The sequence below is a fragment of the Notolepis coatsorum genome (genome assembly GCF_963971535.1).
Source record: "Notolepis coatsorum genome assembly, chromosome: 4".
Taxonomy (NCBI): domain Eukaryota; kingdom Metazoa; phylum Chordata; class Actinopteri; order Aulopiformes; family Paralepididae; genus Notolepis; species Notolepis coatsorum.
The window spans coordinates 73393576-73409375 of NC_140168.1; the positions used below are offsets into that span (position 1 = coordinate 73393576).

Here is a 15800-nt window from a genome sequence, read left to right on the forward strand (position 1 = left end):
TCTGTCTGTCTGTCTGTCTGTCTGTCTGTCTGTCTGTCTGTCTGTCTGTCTGTCTGTCTGTCTGTCTGTCTGTCTGTCTCTCTCTCTCTCTCTCTCTCTCTCTCTCTCTCTCTCTCTCTCTCTCTCTCTCTCTCTCTCTCTCTCTCTCTCTCTCTCTCTCTCTCTCTCTCTCTCTCTCTCTCTCTCTCTCTCTCTCTCTCTCTCTCTCTCTCTCTCTCTCTTTTATAGATGCCTAGTGAGTGAATGTACAGAATATGTTTTAAATTGTTTTTATATTGGCTTTAATGTCCTATTTTTCTATTTATTTTCTGGCTTAAACATCTAGCCCAGGGACTACAACTGAAAACTAGCAACCCTGCTAACGTTGGCATATTTACAGTTTTTCATTTGTATTAATTTATAAATGTATAACTGTTGATTGATATGCACTGTCCCTGATCAAATAAACTGAGTAAACAAAAATAACGAACTAAACTCTCTCTCTCTCTCCACAAATCCCCCTCTCTCTTGCCATTGTGTGAAGCTGGTTTTTGGGCAAGATGACCGTATATTCCATTCATTAGACATGACTGCATTGCTGACACAATGAATTCCTTTCCAAGCTAATCACACCTCTATGAGCCCATTACATAACTAACTGAAAGGGTGTTGCTCACTGAGGCTGATGTGCTCTGACATTTCGCAGGGTCTCAGATTTTTTTACAATGTTGTTTTCAGACTTCAGAGTGGGTGAGGTCATTTCAGAAATACAAAAAGAAAGTACCAACTCTTCTCTCACTGAGCTTCAAACACTGACACAAACCCGACTAAGGTGTTGCACTGTTAGCTGTGACTGTTAGGTGGTGTCAACTTGCTGTCAGAAAGAGGGAACTGTATATACTACAAGCTTACATCTCAAGCCATGTTTGCACCATAGACACTTTCTAGGAACTAGGAACTTTTTCACCGCGGGGACCAAGGTCTAAGCAGAGGTTTCTGTAGATTATTTTACCACCAAAAGGTCCCTGCTCTGGGGGTAGTACTTTTCCAAAGTGCAGGAACTTTGTGGGTGCTTGCGGCGCTGAACATTCTTAATGGTTGAGTACTTGTAGCATTTTATTTTAACATCCGCAGCACTGGTCTGTTGTACTGTTCTCCTTTGTCTCTACACCCCCCCCTGTATCTCTCCTCGTAATAGCTTTCATTTTCATCTTCCTGTCTCTCGTCCATCTCAGGTCCAAGTTTGATGCTTTTGCCTCGACGACTCAGTGGAGAGGAGTGGTGGAGCTACCAGGACTAAGGCCTAGTGGAGAGGAGTGGTGGAGCTACCAGGACTAAGGCCTAGTGGAGAGGAGTGGTGGAGCTACCAGGACTAAGGCGTTTATGAAGGAGGAGACATAATGGCTGTTTTTAAGCTGGAGAACGTGGAGGACCTCTACGAGATTGGAGAAGTTATTGGAAGGTAACATAGACATGACATGTGTCGAAGTGTCCCTGAGCAAGACACTTAACCCCTAACTGCTCTCGATGAGAAGGTTGGCACCTTGCATGACTTGCATGACTGAATAAGAGGCATAAGTTCTAAAGCGCTTTGGATAAAAGAGCTACAGTATATAAATGCAGTCTCTGCTCTGTGCAGCGGCCACTTTGGGCAGGTCCGGGCGGTGAAGGAGCGGGCCTCGGGGGTCTCCTGGGCGGGGAAGTTCCTGAAAATCCGTAAGAGCGCCAGCAGCCGCCTGGGGATGGAGAGGAAGAGCGCGGAGCAGGAGGTGGAGCTCCTTCAGGCCCTTCAGCACCCCAACATCATGGCCCTCAAGGACGTGTTCGAGAGCCGAGCCGAGGTGGTGCTCATCGTGGAGCTGTGAGTTGGATAAAGAGGGGGAGAGGGGGGGTTGTATGTGTGTAGGGTGGGGCAATGTGGAGGAGTAGTGGATCTCTGGGGAGGTATTAAAACATATACAAGAGTCTCGACAAGTGTGTAGGAGAAGACGACAAAGGAACAAAGAGCAACCACACCGAGCAACCACACCAGAACTATGCCCAGTTTCAGGATTCATACATGTTATTTATATAAGAAGAAAAACTGTCAGGTTTTAAAACTGTGTGGGGGACCCAGGCCTGGAACTGCGCCCTGGGAGGGAGGGTCAAATGGTCAAAGTGGGTATCAAACAGGAAGGAAGACTGTCAGGATCTAAACTGTGGATATCAAACAGGGAAGAAAGTGGGTAAAGACTGTTAAACAGTCATTCAGATTTTTCTTATTGCCCTGCACTATTGCATTATTTTACTCCTGTCTATTCTATTTTACTCTTTTTTATTATTGTCTATTTTAAAACTGCCATAGAATCAAACCATAAACAAGGTGGCCTATTGGGATGTTAGATCCTAATGTGAATTTTTTTTTGTGCCTGTCTTTTTTGCTGCTGTGAAGCACTTTGAGCTGCTTAACACAATACTTAACTAAAAATGAACAATTGAAATACAAGCGAATGCTAAAAATAAGGATCTTTTTTTTTAAATATTTATTTGAGCATTTTTACAGCTTTTATTGGCCATACAAGACCGACAGAGGAGAGGGAGAACGGGAGAAGATGTGGGACATGCGACAAATCAGCCCGGGAGCGGGAGGCGTGCGAGGCACTATGTGGGGCGCCACTGGGGCGCCCAAGGATTTTTTTTTTTTTTTTAATAAAAATGGTATAAGATATATACAAGGCACAAGTGAGTAACATTGACTTTATTGCACGTTCCGTTCACAGTGTAGGATCCAGTAGTGTTTACAAATGGGTCAATGGGTCACAGCAGCAGTTAAAGTGAAAGACAAAGGTGTCTTTAGTGTTCACAGTTTGGGGGAAGGGTGACAGTGAGGTCACAGCGGCAGTCAGGTCAGAGTGTCTACCTGACACAAAAGAAAAAAGGGGGGGGGGGGGGCGGGATCACAGTTTCAAACACTGTGAAGTGGGGGGAGGGAGTAGCTGAGGGAGCTGTTCACAAGCCTGATGGCCTGTGGGTAGAAACTGTTTCGTAGTCCTGGATTTCAGACTCCTATATCGCCTGCCTGATGGCAGGAGATTGAAGAGTCTGTGCTGGGGGTGTGTACTGAATGAATGAATGAATGAATGAAAACTTTATTAACAGATTGCAGAATGGGTACAGTACAGTACAGCTCAATACATACAATTGTTAAGGGGATGCAGACCAGAGAAAGACTTTAGTCTTGTTTACATCAGGGTCCCCCATTTTCAATTCATTGTAACATGTATGACATACATGACATACAGATAGACAGTACTGCTACATCTCTACATTTATGACATACCAGATTTGCAATTACAGTACTGTTTGTGATACAAAAAGAGTCCAGAAAGAAAAGAGTATATACATTAGGCGTAGAAACTGTACATTGGATTGGGTAGGTGGGGCGGGGGGGGACTGTACAATTTCACTGCCCAAGTTTAATTTCTTATTAGTCCCTTGAATGCCCAGGGCCACTTCAATGTTAGCGTTAATATCGCCTAATCTATGTTTTAAATTATGGCTATGTGTCTAATCTGCCCGTCGCTTATCAAAGACTCATTTTCCAGTCAACATTGTCGTAGCAGATTGTTTTTTTATCGGTTCATTTCCGTTTTCTACCATTCTGAAAAGCACTCGGTTTCACGGAAAAAATAAGAGATTCCCTGATAATCGCCTTTTCCTGGAATATTCTAGAACGTTGTCATTTTTCGGCCTATTTATGAATAGTTTTCAAATAAACGCTAGATTATCGATAGTATATGTGTACGCATGCACGCTCTTGCGGCGAGGCGAAAATCGAGTCTCCTATTTCCTGACGGCGCTCACAGTCAAACAGCGATATCACATAATCACATAAAAGCTTATATATCCGTGAAAACGGGTCTGATTATCCTTAGACTGGTAACATAGATTCCTTACCTGAGATCAGATGGTATCCAAATGGATTATTCCAATTCCTGATCGCCATTCGAAAAAATCGCTCCTTCTAGTGATACACCGTGTATACTGTAAAACACATATTCCCTGCTGCTCCGAGAGTCCAGCATGAAGCTGGTAGACGCCGGTTGCATGAGTGAGAAGTAAAATGTGGAGTGCAGGTTTTTTTTTCTCATTCATTTTCATTGAGTTCAATCCAAAAGGGTGAATTACCATCTGGGAGACGATAGGGGGCGCTTTTTTCACATCTGAGCGCCTGAGGTAGCTGAATTTCCAACGGTAGACACGGTTGATGAAATATGATTTCAGATCGCAAAAAAAAAAAAAAGAGAACAAACGAATATTCTCGTGATTGGGCATTCAACCCGGGGGGTAATAACCCGAATAATCTCGGGCGTGGCATGCAAAGTGTTAATGATATTGTGTGCACTCCTGGTGACCCTGGTAGAGTAAATGTCCTGTAGTGAGGGGAAGGCTGCTCATGAGATGTACTGAGCAGTTTTTATCACTCGCTGGATTGCCTTCCTGTCCTTAGCGGTGCAGTTTCCATACCAGACTGTCATCAACAATAGTAGCCTGTAATCTACTGTTCACTCCAGAGTCAGCTTTTCTCAGCATCTCTGCACATATGATGAATTGAAAATGGGGGACCCTGATGTAAACAAGACGAAAGTCTTTCTCTGGTCTGCATCCCCTTAACAACTGTGTGTATTGAGCTGTACTGTACCCATTCTGCAATCTGTTAATAACATTTTCAATCAATCAATCAATCAATCTGCTGAGACCCATTACATTCGCTAATCATAATCATCCACTCCACCAATGTTAACATTTTCTATACAATTAAATGTAGCCATTGGAGTTTTTGACCACTAGTTGAGGCAATTGGCTCTATAGAGCACAGTAGGAGAAAAGGGGTCCCTGTAAATTGTGTATCACGTATTCTTCCTGAATGAGGACACATGCGATAAACGAGCACAGGGGTGACGTCGTAGAACACACAAAGAGTGCACGGAAGGCATGGAAACATGCCCTTGTGCTTCAAATTGATTGGTCCATATGATCAAAATCGAACAACTGCCTGTCAATCAAAGTAGATCGGACACATTACAACTTCACCAAAAACCGAACGTGAAACTTAACACGGATGTACTGTAAATATTGCAAGAGCAAAGAAAACGGAGACAATTGACTTTACAAAGTTTATATGAGGTAGGAAATGTATTCAGCTTATGGACTATAGAAGAACAGACAACTGTTGTGAAATGTGAAAATAAACAAAACACCACCATGTTTTTGTACTGTTTCTGTACCTCTGGCTAAAGGCCAGCATGCATGCCTGATGTAACGGATGGTACCGCGAAGCCCAGTCACGAAGAACTTCCGACGTTGAGAAGTGGCTGAGGCACGGTAGCGGTACCAGGAAGTGAAACTCACTCCCCAGAGGCATCCAAACTGAGCGCTTAGAGAGGAGTTCCTCTCTTGGCGCAGCGGCTTGTGTTGCTTCCCCCCGTGCGGACGCCCGGGGTTCGACTCCCACTCAAGGCGCGGTCGAAGTTTCGTGGCAGGTACTAGGTTGTACCTGTTACAGTGGTGCCGTGACCCGGATGCCTTGGGTGGTGTGAGTTCAGGGGGGGTGAATGTAACGGATGGTACCGCGAAGCCCAGTCACGAAGAACTTCCGACGTTGAGAAGTGGCTGAGGCACGGTAGCGGTACCAGGAAGGGAAACTCACTCCCCAGAGGCATCCAAACTGAGCGCTTAGAGAGGAGTTCCTCTCTTGGCGCAGCGGTTTGTGTTGCTTCCCCCCGTGCGGACGCCCGGGGTTCGACTCCCACTCAAGGCGCGGTCGAAGTTTCGTGGCAGGTACTAGGTTGTACCTGTTACACTGACATAGTTGCACTCATGTGTCTTATAAATTTACCACATGGATGTCAGGAGTGCAATACTTCACAAGACATAAATTCAAGAGATGGAGCACTAGCCTGACCCTAGTCTGACCTTGATTACTGTAGAAAGGATTGAAGCTTCAGAGCATTTGGATCAGCCCTACGCCCACCTGACCATTTGAGTAAAGTTTATGCAAACTAAAAAAAATCTGATTTTCGAGCGTCGGATCAAGGCGGTACAGTATCTCACATCCCTGCCTGCTGCCTCGACACGCCCTGCTATTACAACCTCTAGCTGGAGAGGAGGGAGCTCTACCTCAATGAGGAGTGATGATGGATCTGAATGATGTTTTAGAAAGTAGACTCACTCTGTGATGTATCTCTGAATGATGTTTTAGAAAGTAGACTCACTCTGTGATGTATCTCTGAATAATGTTTTAGAAAGTAGACTCACTCTGTGATGTATCTCTGAATGATGTTTTAGAAAGTAGACTCACTCTGTGATGTATCTCTGAATGATGTTTTAGAAAGTAGACTCACTCTGTGATGTATCTCTGAATGATGTTTTAGAAAGTAGACTCACTCTGTGATGTATCTCTGAAATGACGTTTTAGAAAGTAGACTCACTCTGTGATGTATCTCTGAATTATGTTTTAGAAAGTAGACTCACTCTGTGATGTATCTCTGAATGATGTTTTAGAAAGTAGACTCACTCTGTGATGTATCTCTGAAATGACGTTTTAGAAAGTAGAAAGTAGACTCACTCTGTGATGTATCTCTGAAATGACGTTTTAGAAAGTAGAAAGTAGACTCTGTGTGATCTTTCCTCTTTCAGCATCAGTGGAGGGGAGCTGTTTGACTTCATTGCTGAGAAGGAGAACCTGACAGAGAGCGAAGCCATTGAGTTCCTGAAGCAGATACTGGAAGGCGTGGGCTTCATGCACAGTAAACACATCGGTCACTTTGACCTCAAGGTACCGTGTGGAGTGACCCCCCGTTTTCTTTTATTTATTTATTTTAGTTATTATTTCAATTATTATCGTTGTTTATCTGTATTTATGTCTATCTATTTTTATTTATGTGTATTCTGTATTGTTGACATTATCACTGCTATCATTAGCTTTGCCTGTACCGATGTCATCAGCATAACATACCGGTATACGTTTGTTGTCGCTCTCCTTGGGTGGGATGGGGTTAGGGCAGGGGTCAGCAACCTTTACTATCAAAAGAGCCACTTTTCCCCCCTCCCACAAAATTAAATGCTCAGGGAGCCGCACAACCTATTTACCCTTAAAATGAAGATAACACAGTGTATAACGTTTTATATATCCCCAAGCATACCCCACATTTAGCATAAAACGCCTGACAATTGCATACCCAAAGTAATTTGCAATTTATTATACTATATACTTATAGCACACCGTTTGTTGCATTAATGGAATTATAAAGCAACAAAAAGAAAAATGTTGACTTTTTATTGCTGTTTTTAACAAAGGGAAACCTCAAACTCTTATGAAGATGAGAAAAAAGACTGTCTGTGTAGACCTATTTTTAAATAAAACACAGAAGAGGAGACAAAACACTGGTGTCTGTAGACTGACTTTGAAATAAAACCCTGAACTATTCAGGTATATTTGAGTCCTTCATTTATTTGTGGAACATTTATAAAATAAAAAGTAGTCCACTTTGAAAAAAGACTACCATGTGTAGACCTACTTTGAAATAAAACACAGAAAAGGAGAAAAAAACACTGGCATCTGTAGACCTACTTTGAAATAAAACCCTGAACTATGCAGCTCTATTTGAGTCCTTTTCTTATTTGTGGAAAATCTATCAAATAAAAAGTAAATTTTTCGTTGTTCGCAAATTTCGCACCACATATCAGGCATACAGGTAAGCCTGCATCGTTAGTCGTGAAAGCAAATTAATCTGTCCACGCTGAATTAAACCCTCTATTTTCCTCAGACTTTCCCATTTTTTTTTTTTAATGTATCCATGGTTAGCTTACTGGGGGGTCGGAAACTCAAGATTAGCCACTTGCAGACGGCAGGGAGAGGCGCGGGGTGTGACGTACTGTATATTTTAGTTGATGAAATATTTTTGTTGACTAAATATTTTTGTTGATGAAATATTTTTTCATTTCAGTGTCACAGTATGACATCGATCTCCAAAATAAGAGAACAAAAAAAAATATATATATATATATAATAATTTTTTTGGCCAGGGAGCCGCAGCTGATTGGCTAAAGAGCCGCTTGCGGCTCCGGAGCCGCAGGTTGCCGACCCCTGGGTTAGGGGATACAAATTGTGAATAGAAAAATGGAAGATTTCTCTCATTTGCACTTTGATATTTTGTACCTGTATAATGCTTCCAATAAAGAAAGTTATGGGAAAAAAAGAAAGAAATTAACGTACAGGTCCAGCTGAAATGTACTGAAAATTACTTTTCATGCCAGACACGGTTGGTGCACTATGCATGCACAACAAAGACTCAAGGTCGATAGATAAAAAAAAAAAAAAATATATATATATATATATATATATATATATATATATATATATATATATAAATATATAAATATATATATCTATAATAATGTGTATTGGAGGTGGCTGGGTGGCGCAGCGGATATTGCGCTTGTCACCAACGACTCCGGCTGTCGGTGTTGCCTCCGGCTTGGGCCAGCCGTCATACTAACTCAATTGGCAGAGTTAGAGGGTGGAAGTCGATGGGTGGTAATCTGGACGTTGTGGACAGCGACTCCTACAGGTCGGTTGGGGACGCCTGCACAGCAGAGACAGGAAATAGCAGGGGTAGTGTGAGCCTCCCACACGTTACACCTCGCCAATGAGAGTCCGCACTGGCAGGTGAAAAGATGTGACAGGCTGCCTCCTCGTGTACTGGAGGGGACACGTGATGCAAGGCTTCTATCCTCCCTACAACCGGCCAGTGGGGGGCATATGCGAGCAACGTTCAAGACAGGGGAGGGAAGAATTGGCACAATGGAATTGGGATGGGAGAAAAATAGAAAGAGGAGAAAAAGTGGATAAAAAAAAGAAATGTGTATTGGACTTTTCAACAAGGAACATCATGGTGGTGTTAGTCCTCCCGTCCCCGGGAACACCACTAGTATGTGATTGGTTGTTAAGATTCAGACTACGTTTAGACGAGCGTTTTGTGAACAGAAACCGCAAAAGTCATCTTGCGGTTTCACTTTTAATTTTACGTTTAGACGAGCGTTTTGGGGTGGAATTCTCCGTGCAGACGACGCTATAACGACGGAGCCCCGCTGTCACACGATTGGCGCATATGTCACATGACGTGCTGTGAAGACCCGCCCTACTCTGCCTCTGATTCGCAGACTGTGGATGGGGAATGTGATTGTACCAAAGCAGAGTCACTCACAGACAGTGGGTCCACTCACGCCGCGGGACAGATTCTTGTGTAGTTAACCCTTTCACTGCCACACGACAGCCGGTTGTGTGATAGTAAAGGGTTAACCTTCTGTCGTGTGGCAGTGAAAGGGTTAAAAGTACTGCCAATGTAGCCTTCAGGTGATCTCCGTTGATAATAGTCAGACATACTTGCTTTGTTTACGTCTCGGCTACTGGCGCATACCTGCTACCTGTGACGTAAGCAGTACGCGCGACCAGAGCCGTGACAACCCTTTCGTCATCGTTTTAACAGATTTATACGGTTTTACAGTTTAGACGAGAGCGCAAAGCTTTTGCGTTTCTAGGAATTCCACCCTGGAAGGTAGTCTCACTTTTTTGCGGTTTCACCCCGTAAAAACGCCGTTTCCGTATAAACGAAAGGCACATCCGAAAAAATATTTTTGCGGATTCACCTGCTAGCGTTTCCGTCTAAACGGGGCCTCAGACACCCTGAGGTTTTGGAAGGCCTGATGACAGGGTCTGGGACAGACAGACAGAGATCACCATTAATTTATTGGTAGCTGTTGGAACATAAAGAGAATGACCAAAAAATAGCTGACCGCACCCGGAGTAGGGCGAGGTAAAAATAAATATAAGGATATTCGGAAGGACTTTTTTCCCCGATAATGATATACATTATTTAATTTAAAACGTATTTTGCTTCGTAGGAAGCTGAGGTTTTCCTAATTTACAGCAAAGACAAGTTTACAATCAACCTAAAAGACAAATAAACGAACAGAGTCACATAACACAATAAAATGTTTAATAAACAACTAAATCTGTTAAAAGTCGCAAGTTGATCGGAAATCATTCTCTTAAATTCTGAACATTTTGGAAGAATCTCCAACTTTAGAGTGGGTTGGAGGTCATTCCAAGTTGAAAAGCCTGATATTCACAAGTTCAGAGAATGCACAAGGGACCCTAAGAACCAGACCCTAAGAACCAGACCCTAAGGACCAGCCAGATAAAACGGGTCAAATAGGTTCCTAAATTCCATTCTAACAACATTGAGATACAAGGAGGTAGCTTACCAATAAGTGCTTTAAAAATAAACAAATTCCAATTATTGTTGCACCTGTCACAAAGAGAAGGCCAACCTACCTTATCATACACAATGGCGACCTGTCCCCAGTGATACATCTGAGAGCAGTGTTATGGAGGACAGTGGTGCTGGAAAATAAATAATTCAAATTAGATTCAGACTACTGTTAAAAAAACATACCAAACATGTTCACAGATTCAAGGAAGTCATATAAAATTGTTGAACAGATACATCATGTCATCTTTAAGGTCAGCCAGTCAAGGCCACTGAGATCCAAGATGACAAGTTCAACAACATTATTCAACATTGTTTTGTTTTGTATTTTCTTGATGCATGTGGTTTCATTGCATTGGTCAGTATTATACTGAAAAACTTTATCTTATTAGACAAAACAGATGATGTATATATTCGGACATAATTTGCAGTTGAAAAAAGGTAATAAATCGCAGTAGATTCAAGATTCAAGAGTTTTATTTGTCACATACATACAATACAATGTACATACATACACCTGGATTGTGCAATAAATATAAAAAAGTAATAAGAATGAATACAGTACTAAACATAAGAAGTAAAAAGTAATACTATACAAATATACAGTGGATTTAGAATATAAATATGTGCAAAGATGTATATAGTAGTTTTTTAAAGTGACCTTTTTTTGTAGTGTATTATGTATGTAACTTAGGGGTGTGTGAGAGGGTGTAAGTGAGGATGTGTAGTGTGTGTGTGTGTGTGTGTGTGTGTGTGTGTGCGTGTGCGTGTGTTCATGTGTGCTTGTGTGTGGAGAGATCAGTGTTGAGTGTTCTGATGGCCTGGGCCGGGGGAAGAAGCAAATAGTCTAAGTCTCTCTGTTTTTGCTGCATGGATGGTGCTTGCCTGACCGCAGCAGTTTAAACAGGCTGTTGTTGGGGTGATGAAGGTCCTTCATAATCCTACAGGCTCTGGATCTGCAATATATCGCAATGTTGTGATATTACAATGTCGTTCCGGCCTTGACTCCCATCTGACCCGCTGTGTGTTCTTCTCTCCACTCAGCCGGAGAACATCATGCTGTCGGACAAGACGGCCCAGCGCCCCGACGTCAAGATCATCGACTTCGGCCTCGCGCACCACTTCAAGCAGGGCGAGGAGTACAAGAGCCTGAGTGGCACACCGCAGTACATCCGTGAGTACTGATGACCAGGGCCGCGGGGCTTTGTCTCCCTGTTGGAACATAATTCAGTACTGATGACCAGGGCCGCAGGGCTTTGTCTCCCTGTTGGAACATAATTCAGTACTGATGACCAGGGCCGCGGGGCTTTGACTCCCTGTTGGAACATAATTCAGTACTGATGACCAGAGCCGCAGGGCTTTGACTCCCTGTTGGAACATAATTCAGTACTGATGACCAGAGCCGCAGGGCTTTGACTCCCTGTTGGAACATAATTCAGTACTGATGACCAGAGCCGCGGGGCTTTGTCTCCCTGTTGGAACATAATTCAGTACTGATGACCAGAGCCGCGGGGCTTTGACTCCCTGTCGGAACATAATTCAGTACTGATGACCAGGGCCGCAGGGCTTTGACTCCCTGTTGGAACATAATTCAGTACTGATGACCAGGGCCGCGGGGCTTTGACTCCCTGTTGGAACGGCACTCATCCTGCTCCAGAGGCCTGGCTGTGGAGGAGGATGGAACAGCTGTGGACACAAATAATCAAAACAGGAACGATTTTCTCGTTCAAAAGGCAACCGACATCCAGATACAGTACATGTAGGCGGTAGAGTACAGTACATGTAGGCGATACAGTAGATACAGTACAGTACAGTAGGAAGAATATATAGATGATGGAGAAGCCTGCGCCCCAAACTGCCTTGTGCGATTGTCTACGTTGTTTAACTCTTGTGTGGTGTTCAGGTCTGAAAGAGAAATGATACAATGAATAATTTAGACACGAAGACAGGGAAGCTAGCGAGGCTAAAAGACACTAAGACAGGGAAGCTAGCGAGGCTAAAAGACACTAAGACAGGGAAGCTAGCAAGGCTAAAAGACACTAAGACAGGGAAGCTAGCGAGGCTAAAAGACACTAAGACAGGGAAGCTAGCAAGGCTAAAAGACACTAAGACAGGGAAGCTAGCGAGGCTAAAAGACACTAAGACAGGGAAGCTAGCGAGGCTAAAAGACACTAAGACAGGGAAGCTAGCGAGGCTAAAAGACACTAAGACAGGGAAGCTAGCGAGGCTGAAGGACACTAAGACAGGGAAGCTAGTGAGGCTGAAGGACACTAAGACAGGGAAGCTAGTGAGGCTGAAGGACACTAAGACAGGGAAGCTAGCGGGGTGGAAGGACACTAAGACAGGTAAGACAGGTAAGACAGGAAAGCTAGCAGGGTGGAAGGACACTAAGACAGGTAAGACAGGTAAGACAGGGAAGCTAGTGAGGCTGAAGGACACTAAGACAGGTAAGACAGGTAAGACAGGGAAGCTAGTGAGGCTGAAGGACACTAAGACAGGGAAGCTAGTGAAGGTGAAGGACACTAAGACAGGTAAGACAGAGAAGCTAGTGAAGGTGAAGGACACTAAGACAGAGAAGCTAGTGAAGGCGAAGGACACTAAGACAGGTAAGACAGGGAAGCTAGTGAGGCTGAAGGACACTAAGACAGGTAAGACAGGGAAGCTAGTGAAGGTGAAGGACACTAAGACAGAGAAGCTAGTGAGGCTGAAGGACACTAAGACAGGTAAGACAGAGAAGCTAGCGAGGCTAAAAGACACTAAGACAGGGAAGCTAGCGAGGCTAAAAGACACTAAGACAGGGAAGCTAGCGAGGCTAAAAGACACTAAGACAGGGAAGCTAGCGAGGCTAAAAGACACTAAGACAGGGAAGCTAGCGAGGCTAAAAGACACTAAGACAGGGAAGCTAGCGAGGCTAAAAGACACTAAGACAGGGAAGCTAGCGAGGCTGAAGGACACTAAGACAGGGAAGCTAGTGAGGCTGAAGGACACTAAGACAGGGAAGCTAGCGAGGCTAAAAGACACTAAGACAGGGAAGCTAGCGGGGTGGAAGGACACTAAGACAGGTAAGACAGGTAAGACAGGAAAGCTAGCAGGGTGGAAGGACACTAAGACAGGTAAGACGGGTAAGACAGGGAAGCTAGTGAGGCTGAAGGACACTAAGACAGGGAAGACAGGTAAGACAGGGAAGCTAGCAGGGTGGAAGGACACTAAGACAGGTAAGACAGGGAAGCTAGTGAAGGTGAAGGACACTAAGACAGGTAAGACAGGGAAGCTAGTGAAGGTGAAGGACACTAAGACAGAAGCTAGTGAAGGCGAAGGACACTAAGACAGGTAAGACAGGGAAGCTAGTGAGGCTGAAGGACACTAAGACAGGTAAGACAGGGAAGCTAGTGAAGGTGAAGGACACTAAGACAGAGAAGCTAGTGAAGGTGAAGGACACTAAGACAAGTAAGACAGGGAAGCTAGTGAGGCTGAAGGACACTAAGACAGGTAAGACAGGGAAGCTAGTGAAGGTGAAGGACACTAAGACAGAGAAGCTAGTGAGGCTGAAGGACACTAAGACAGAGAAGCTAGTGAAGGTGAAGGACACTAAGACAGAGAAGCTAGTGAGGCTGAAGGACACTAAGACAGAGAAGCTAGTGAGGCTGAAGGACACTAAGACAGAGAAGCTAGTGAAGGTGAAGGACACTAAGACAGGTAAGACAGAGAAGCTAGTGAAGGTGAAGGACACTAAGACAGAGAAGCTAGTGAAGGTGAAGGACACTAAGACAGGTAAGACAGAGAAGCTGGTGAAGGTGAAGGACACTAAGACAGGTAAGACAGAGAAGCTAGTGAGGCTGAAGGACACTAAGACAGAGAAGCTAGTGAAGGTGAAGGACACTAAGACAGGTAAGACAGGGAAGCTAGTGAGGCTGAAGGACACTAAGACAGAGAAGCTAGTGAAGGTGAAGGACACTAAGACAGGTAAGACAGAGAAGCTAGTGAGGCTGAAGGACACTAAGACAGAGAAGCTAGTGAAGGTGAAGGACACTAAGACAGAGAAGCTAGTGAGGCTGAAGGACACTAAGACAGAGAAGCTAGTGAGGCTGAAGGACACTAAGACAGAGAAGCTAGTGAGGCTGAAGGACACTAAGACAGAGAAGCTAGTGAGGCTGAAGGACACTAAGACAGAGAAGCTAGTGAGGCTGAAGGACACTAAGACAGGGAAGCTAGTGAGGCTGAAGGACACTAAGACAGAGAAGCTAGTGAGGCTGAAGGACACTAAGACACTAAGACAGAGAAGCTAGTGAGGCTGAAGGACACTAAGACAGAGAAGCTAGTGAGGCTGAAGGACACTAAGACAGAGAAGCTAGTGAGGCTGAAGGACACTAAGACAGAGAAGCTAGTGAGGCTGAAGGACACTAAGACAGAGAAGCTAGTGAGGCTGAAGGACACTAAGACAGAGAAGCTAGTGAAGGTGAAGGACACTAAGACAGAGAAGCTAGTGAGGCTGAAGGACACTAAGACAGAGAAACTAGTGAAGCTGAAGGACACTAAGACAGAGAAGCTAGTGAAGGTGAAGGACACTAAGACAGAGAAGCTAGTGAGGCTGAAGGACACTAAGACAGAGAAGCTAGTGAGGCTGAAGGACACTAAGACAGGGAAGCTGGGGAAGGTGAAGGACACTAAGACAGAGAAGCTAGTGAAGGTGAAGGACACTAAGACAGAGAAGCTAGTGAAGGTGAAGGACACTAAGACAGGAAAGCTGGGGAAGTTAGCGAGGGTGATGGGCAAGGTTTGGTTATTTGAAAATGTGACTATTAGAAATGACGTACAGTAGGTTTTGGGCTATAGCTGATGGTTTCATTTGCGTCAACTGCACTGCACATATTTTATTTTTTCCCTTCTATGCGTATGTCATGAATTGAACAAATTGGATTTGGTTTCCTTATTTATTTGACTAATAAATAGAAAACAGTCACAATCATGATTATTTGTTTAGCGAAGGCAAGGATCACAGAAGCCCTTCAGTTTCTCTGTGCACTTTTCTTGGGGGGGGGGGGAGGGGGGGGGGTAGATTAGTGAATGTTTTTACTGGGTCGCTTCAGCAAGCAATTTTGAAAGGTTGTCGCTTCTCTTTTACAGCTGTTTGAGGTGAAAACGGTTTGCAATAAGGAAAGATTGCAGAACTTGTCATTGGGTCTTGTGTGCCTGTTGTGTGTCGGCTGTACAGTGCTGCACTCGCTGCTTCCTCATGGGTGTGTTGCCATGGAGACAAGAGGTCAACGTCGTGTCATGGTTGAGCGTCTGACCCTGATGTGACTAAATAAATAAATGGCAGGGTTTTTAGATAACGAGGATGAGAGCTGACTGAGACCAGTGTTCTAAACGTTACATTCACTTAGAGGGAGAAACGTGTTGCCGTCAAACAGTGAGTGACCTCACTTTGTTTACATTCTTTGTTTTGGTCTGACGTGTGGGTTGGAGTTTAGTAACTTATTATACTGTGAATTTCTCCAGACCTGTCTC

At 44.1% G+C, this 15800-nt stretch overlaps 1 protein-coding gene across 1 annotated transcript in view; it reads left to right on the forward strand.

The window, feature by feature from the left end:
- The first annotated feature begins 1301 nt into the window (after positions 1 to 1301).
- LOC311227727 (death-associated protein kinase 2) overlaps positions 1302 to 15800 on the forward strand; it is a 62530-nt gene continuing 48031 nt past the window's right edge. Inside the window, exons 1-4 of the mRNA XM_084313498.1 lie at positions 1302 to 1441; positions 1619 to 1840; positions 6658 to 6796; positions 11337 to 11466. Of these exons, the coding sequence (XP_084169624.1) occupies positions 1380 to 1441; positions 1619 to 1840; positions 6658 to 6796; positions 11337 to 11466 (553 nt within the window). The 5' untranslated portion in view covers positions 1302 to 1379. The remainder of the gene's footprint in view (positions 1442 to 1618; positions 1841 to 6657; positions 6797 to 11336; positions 11467 to 15800) is intronic.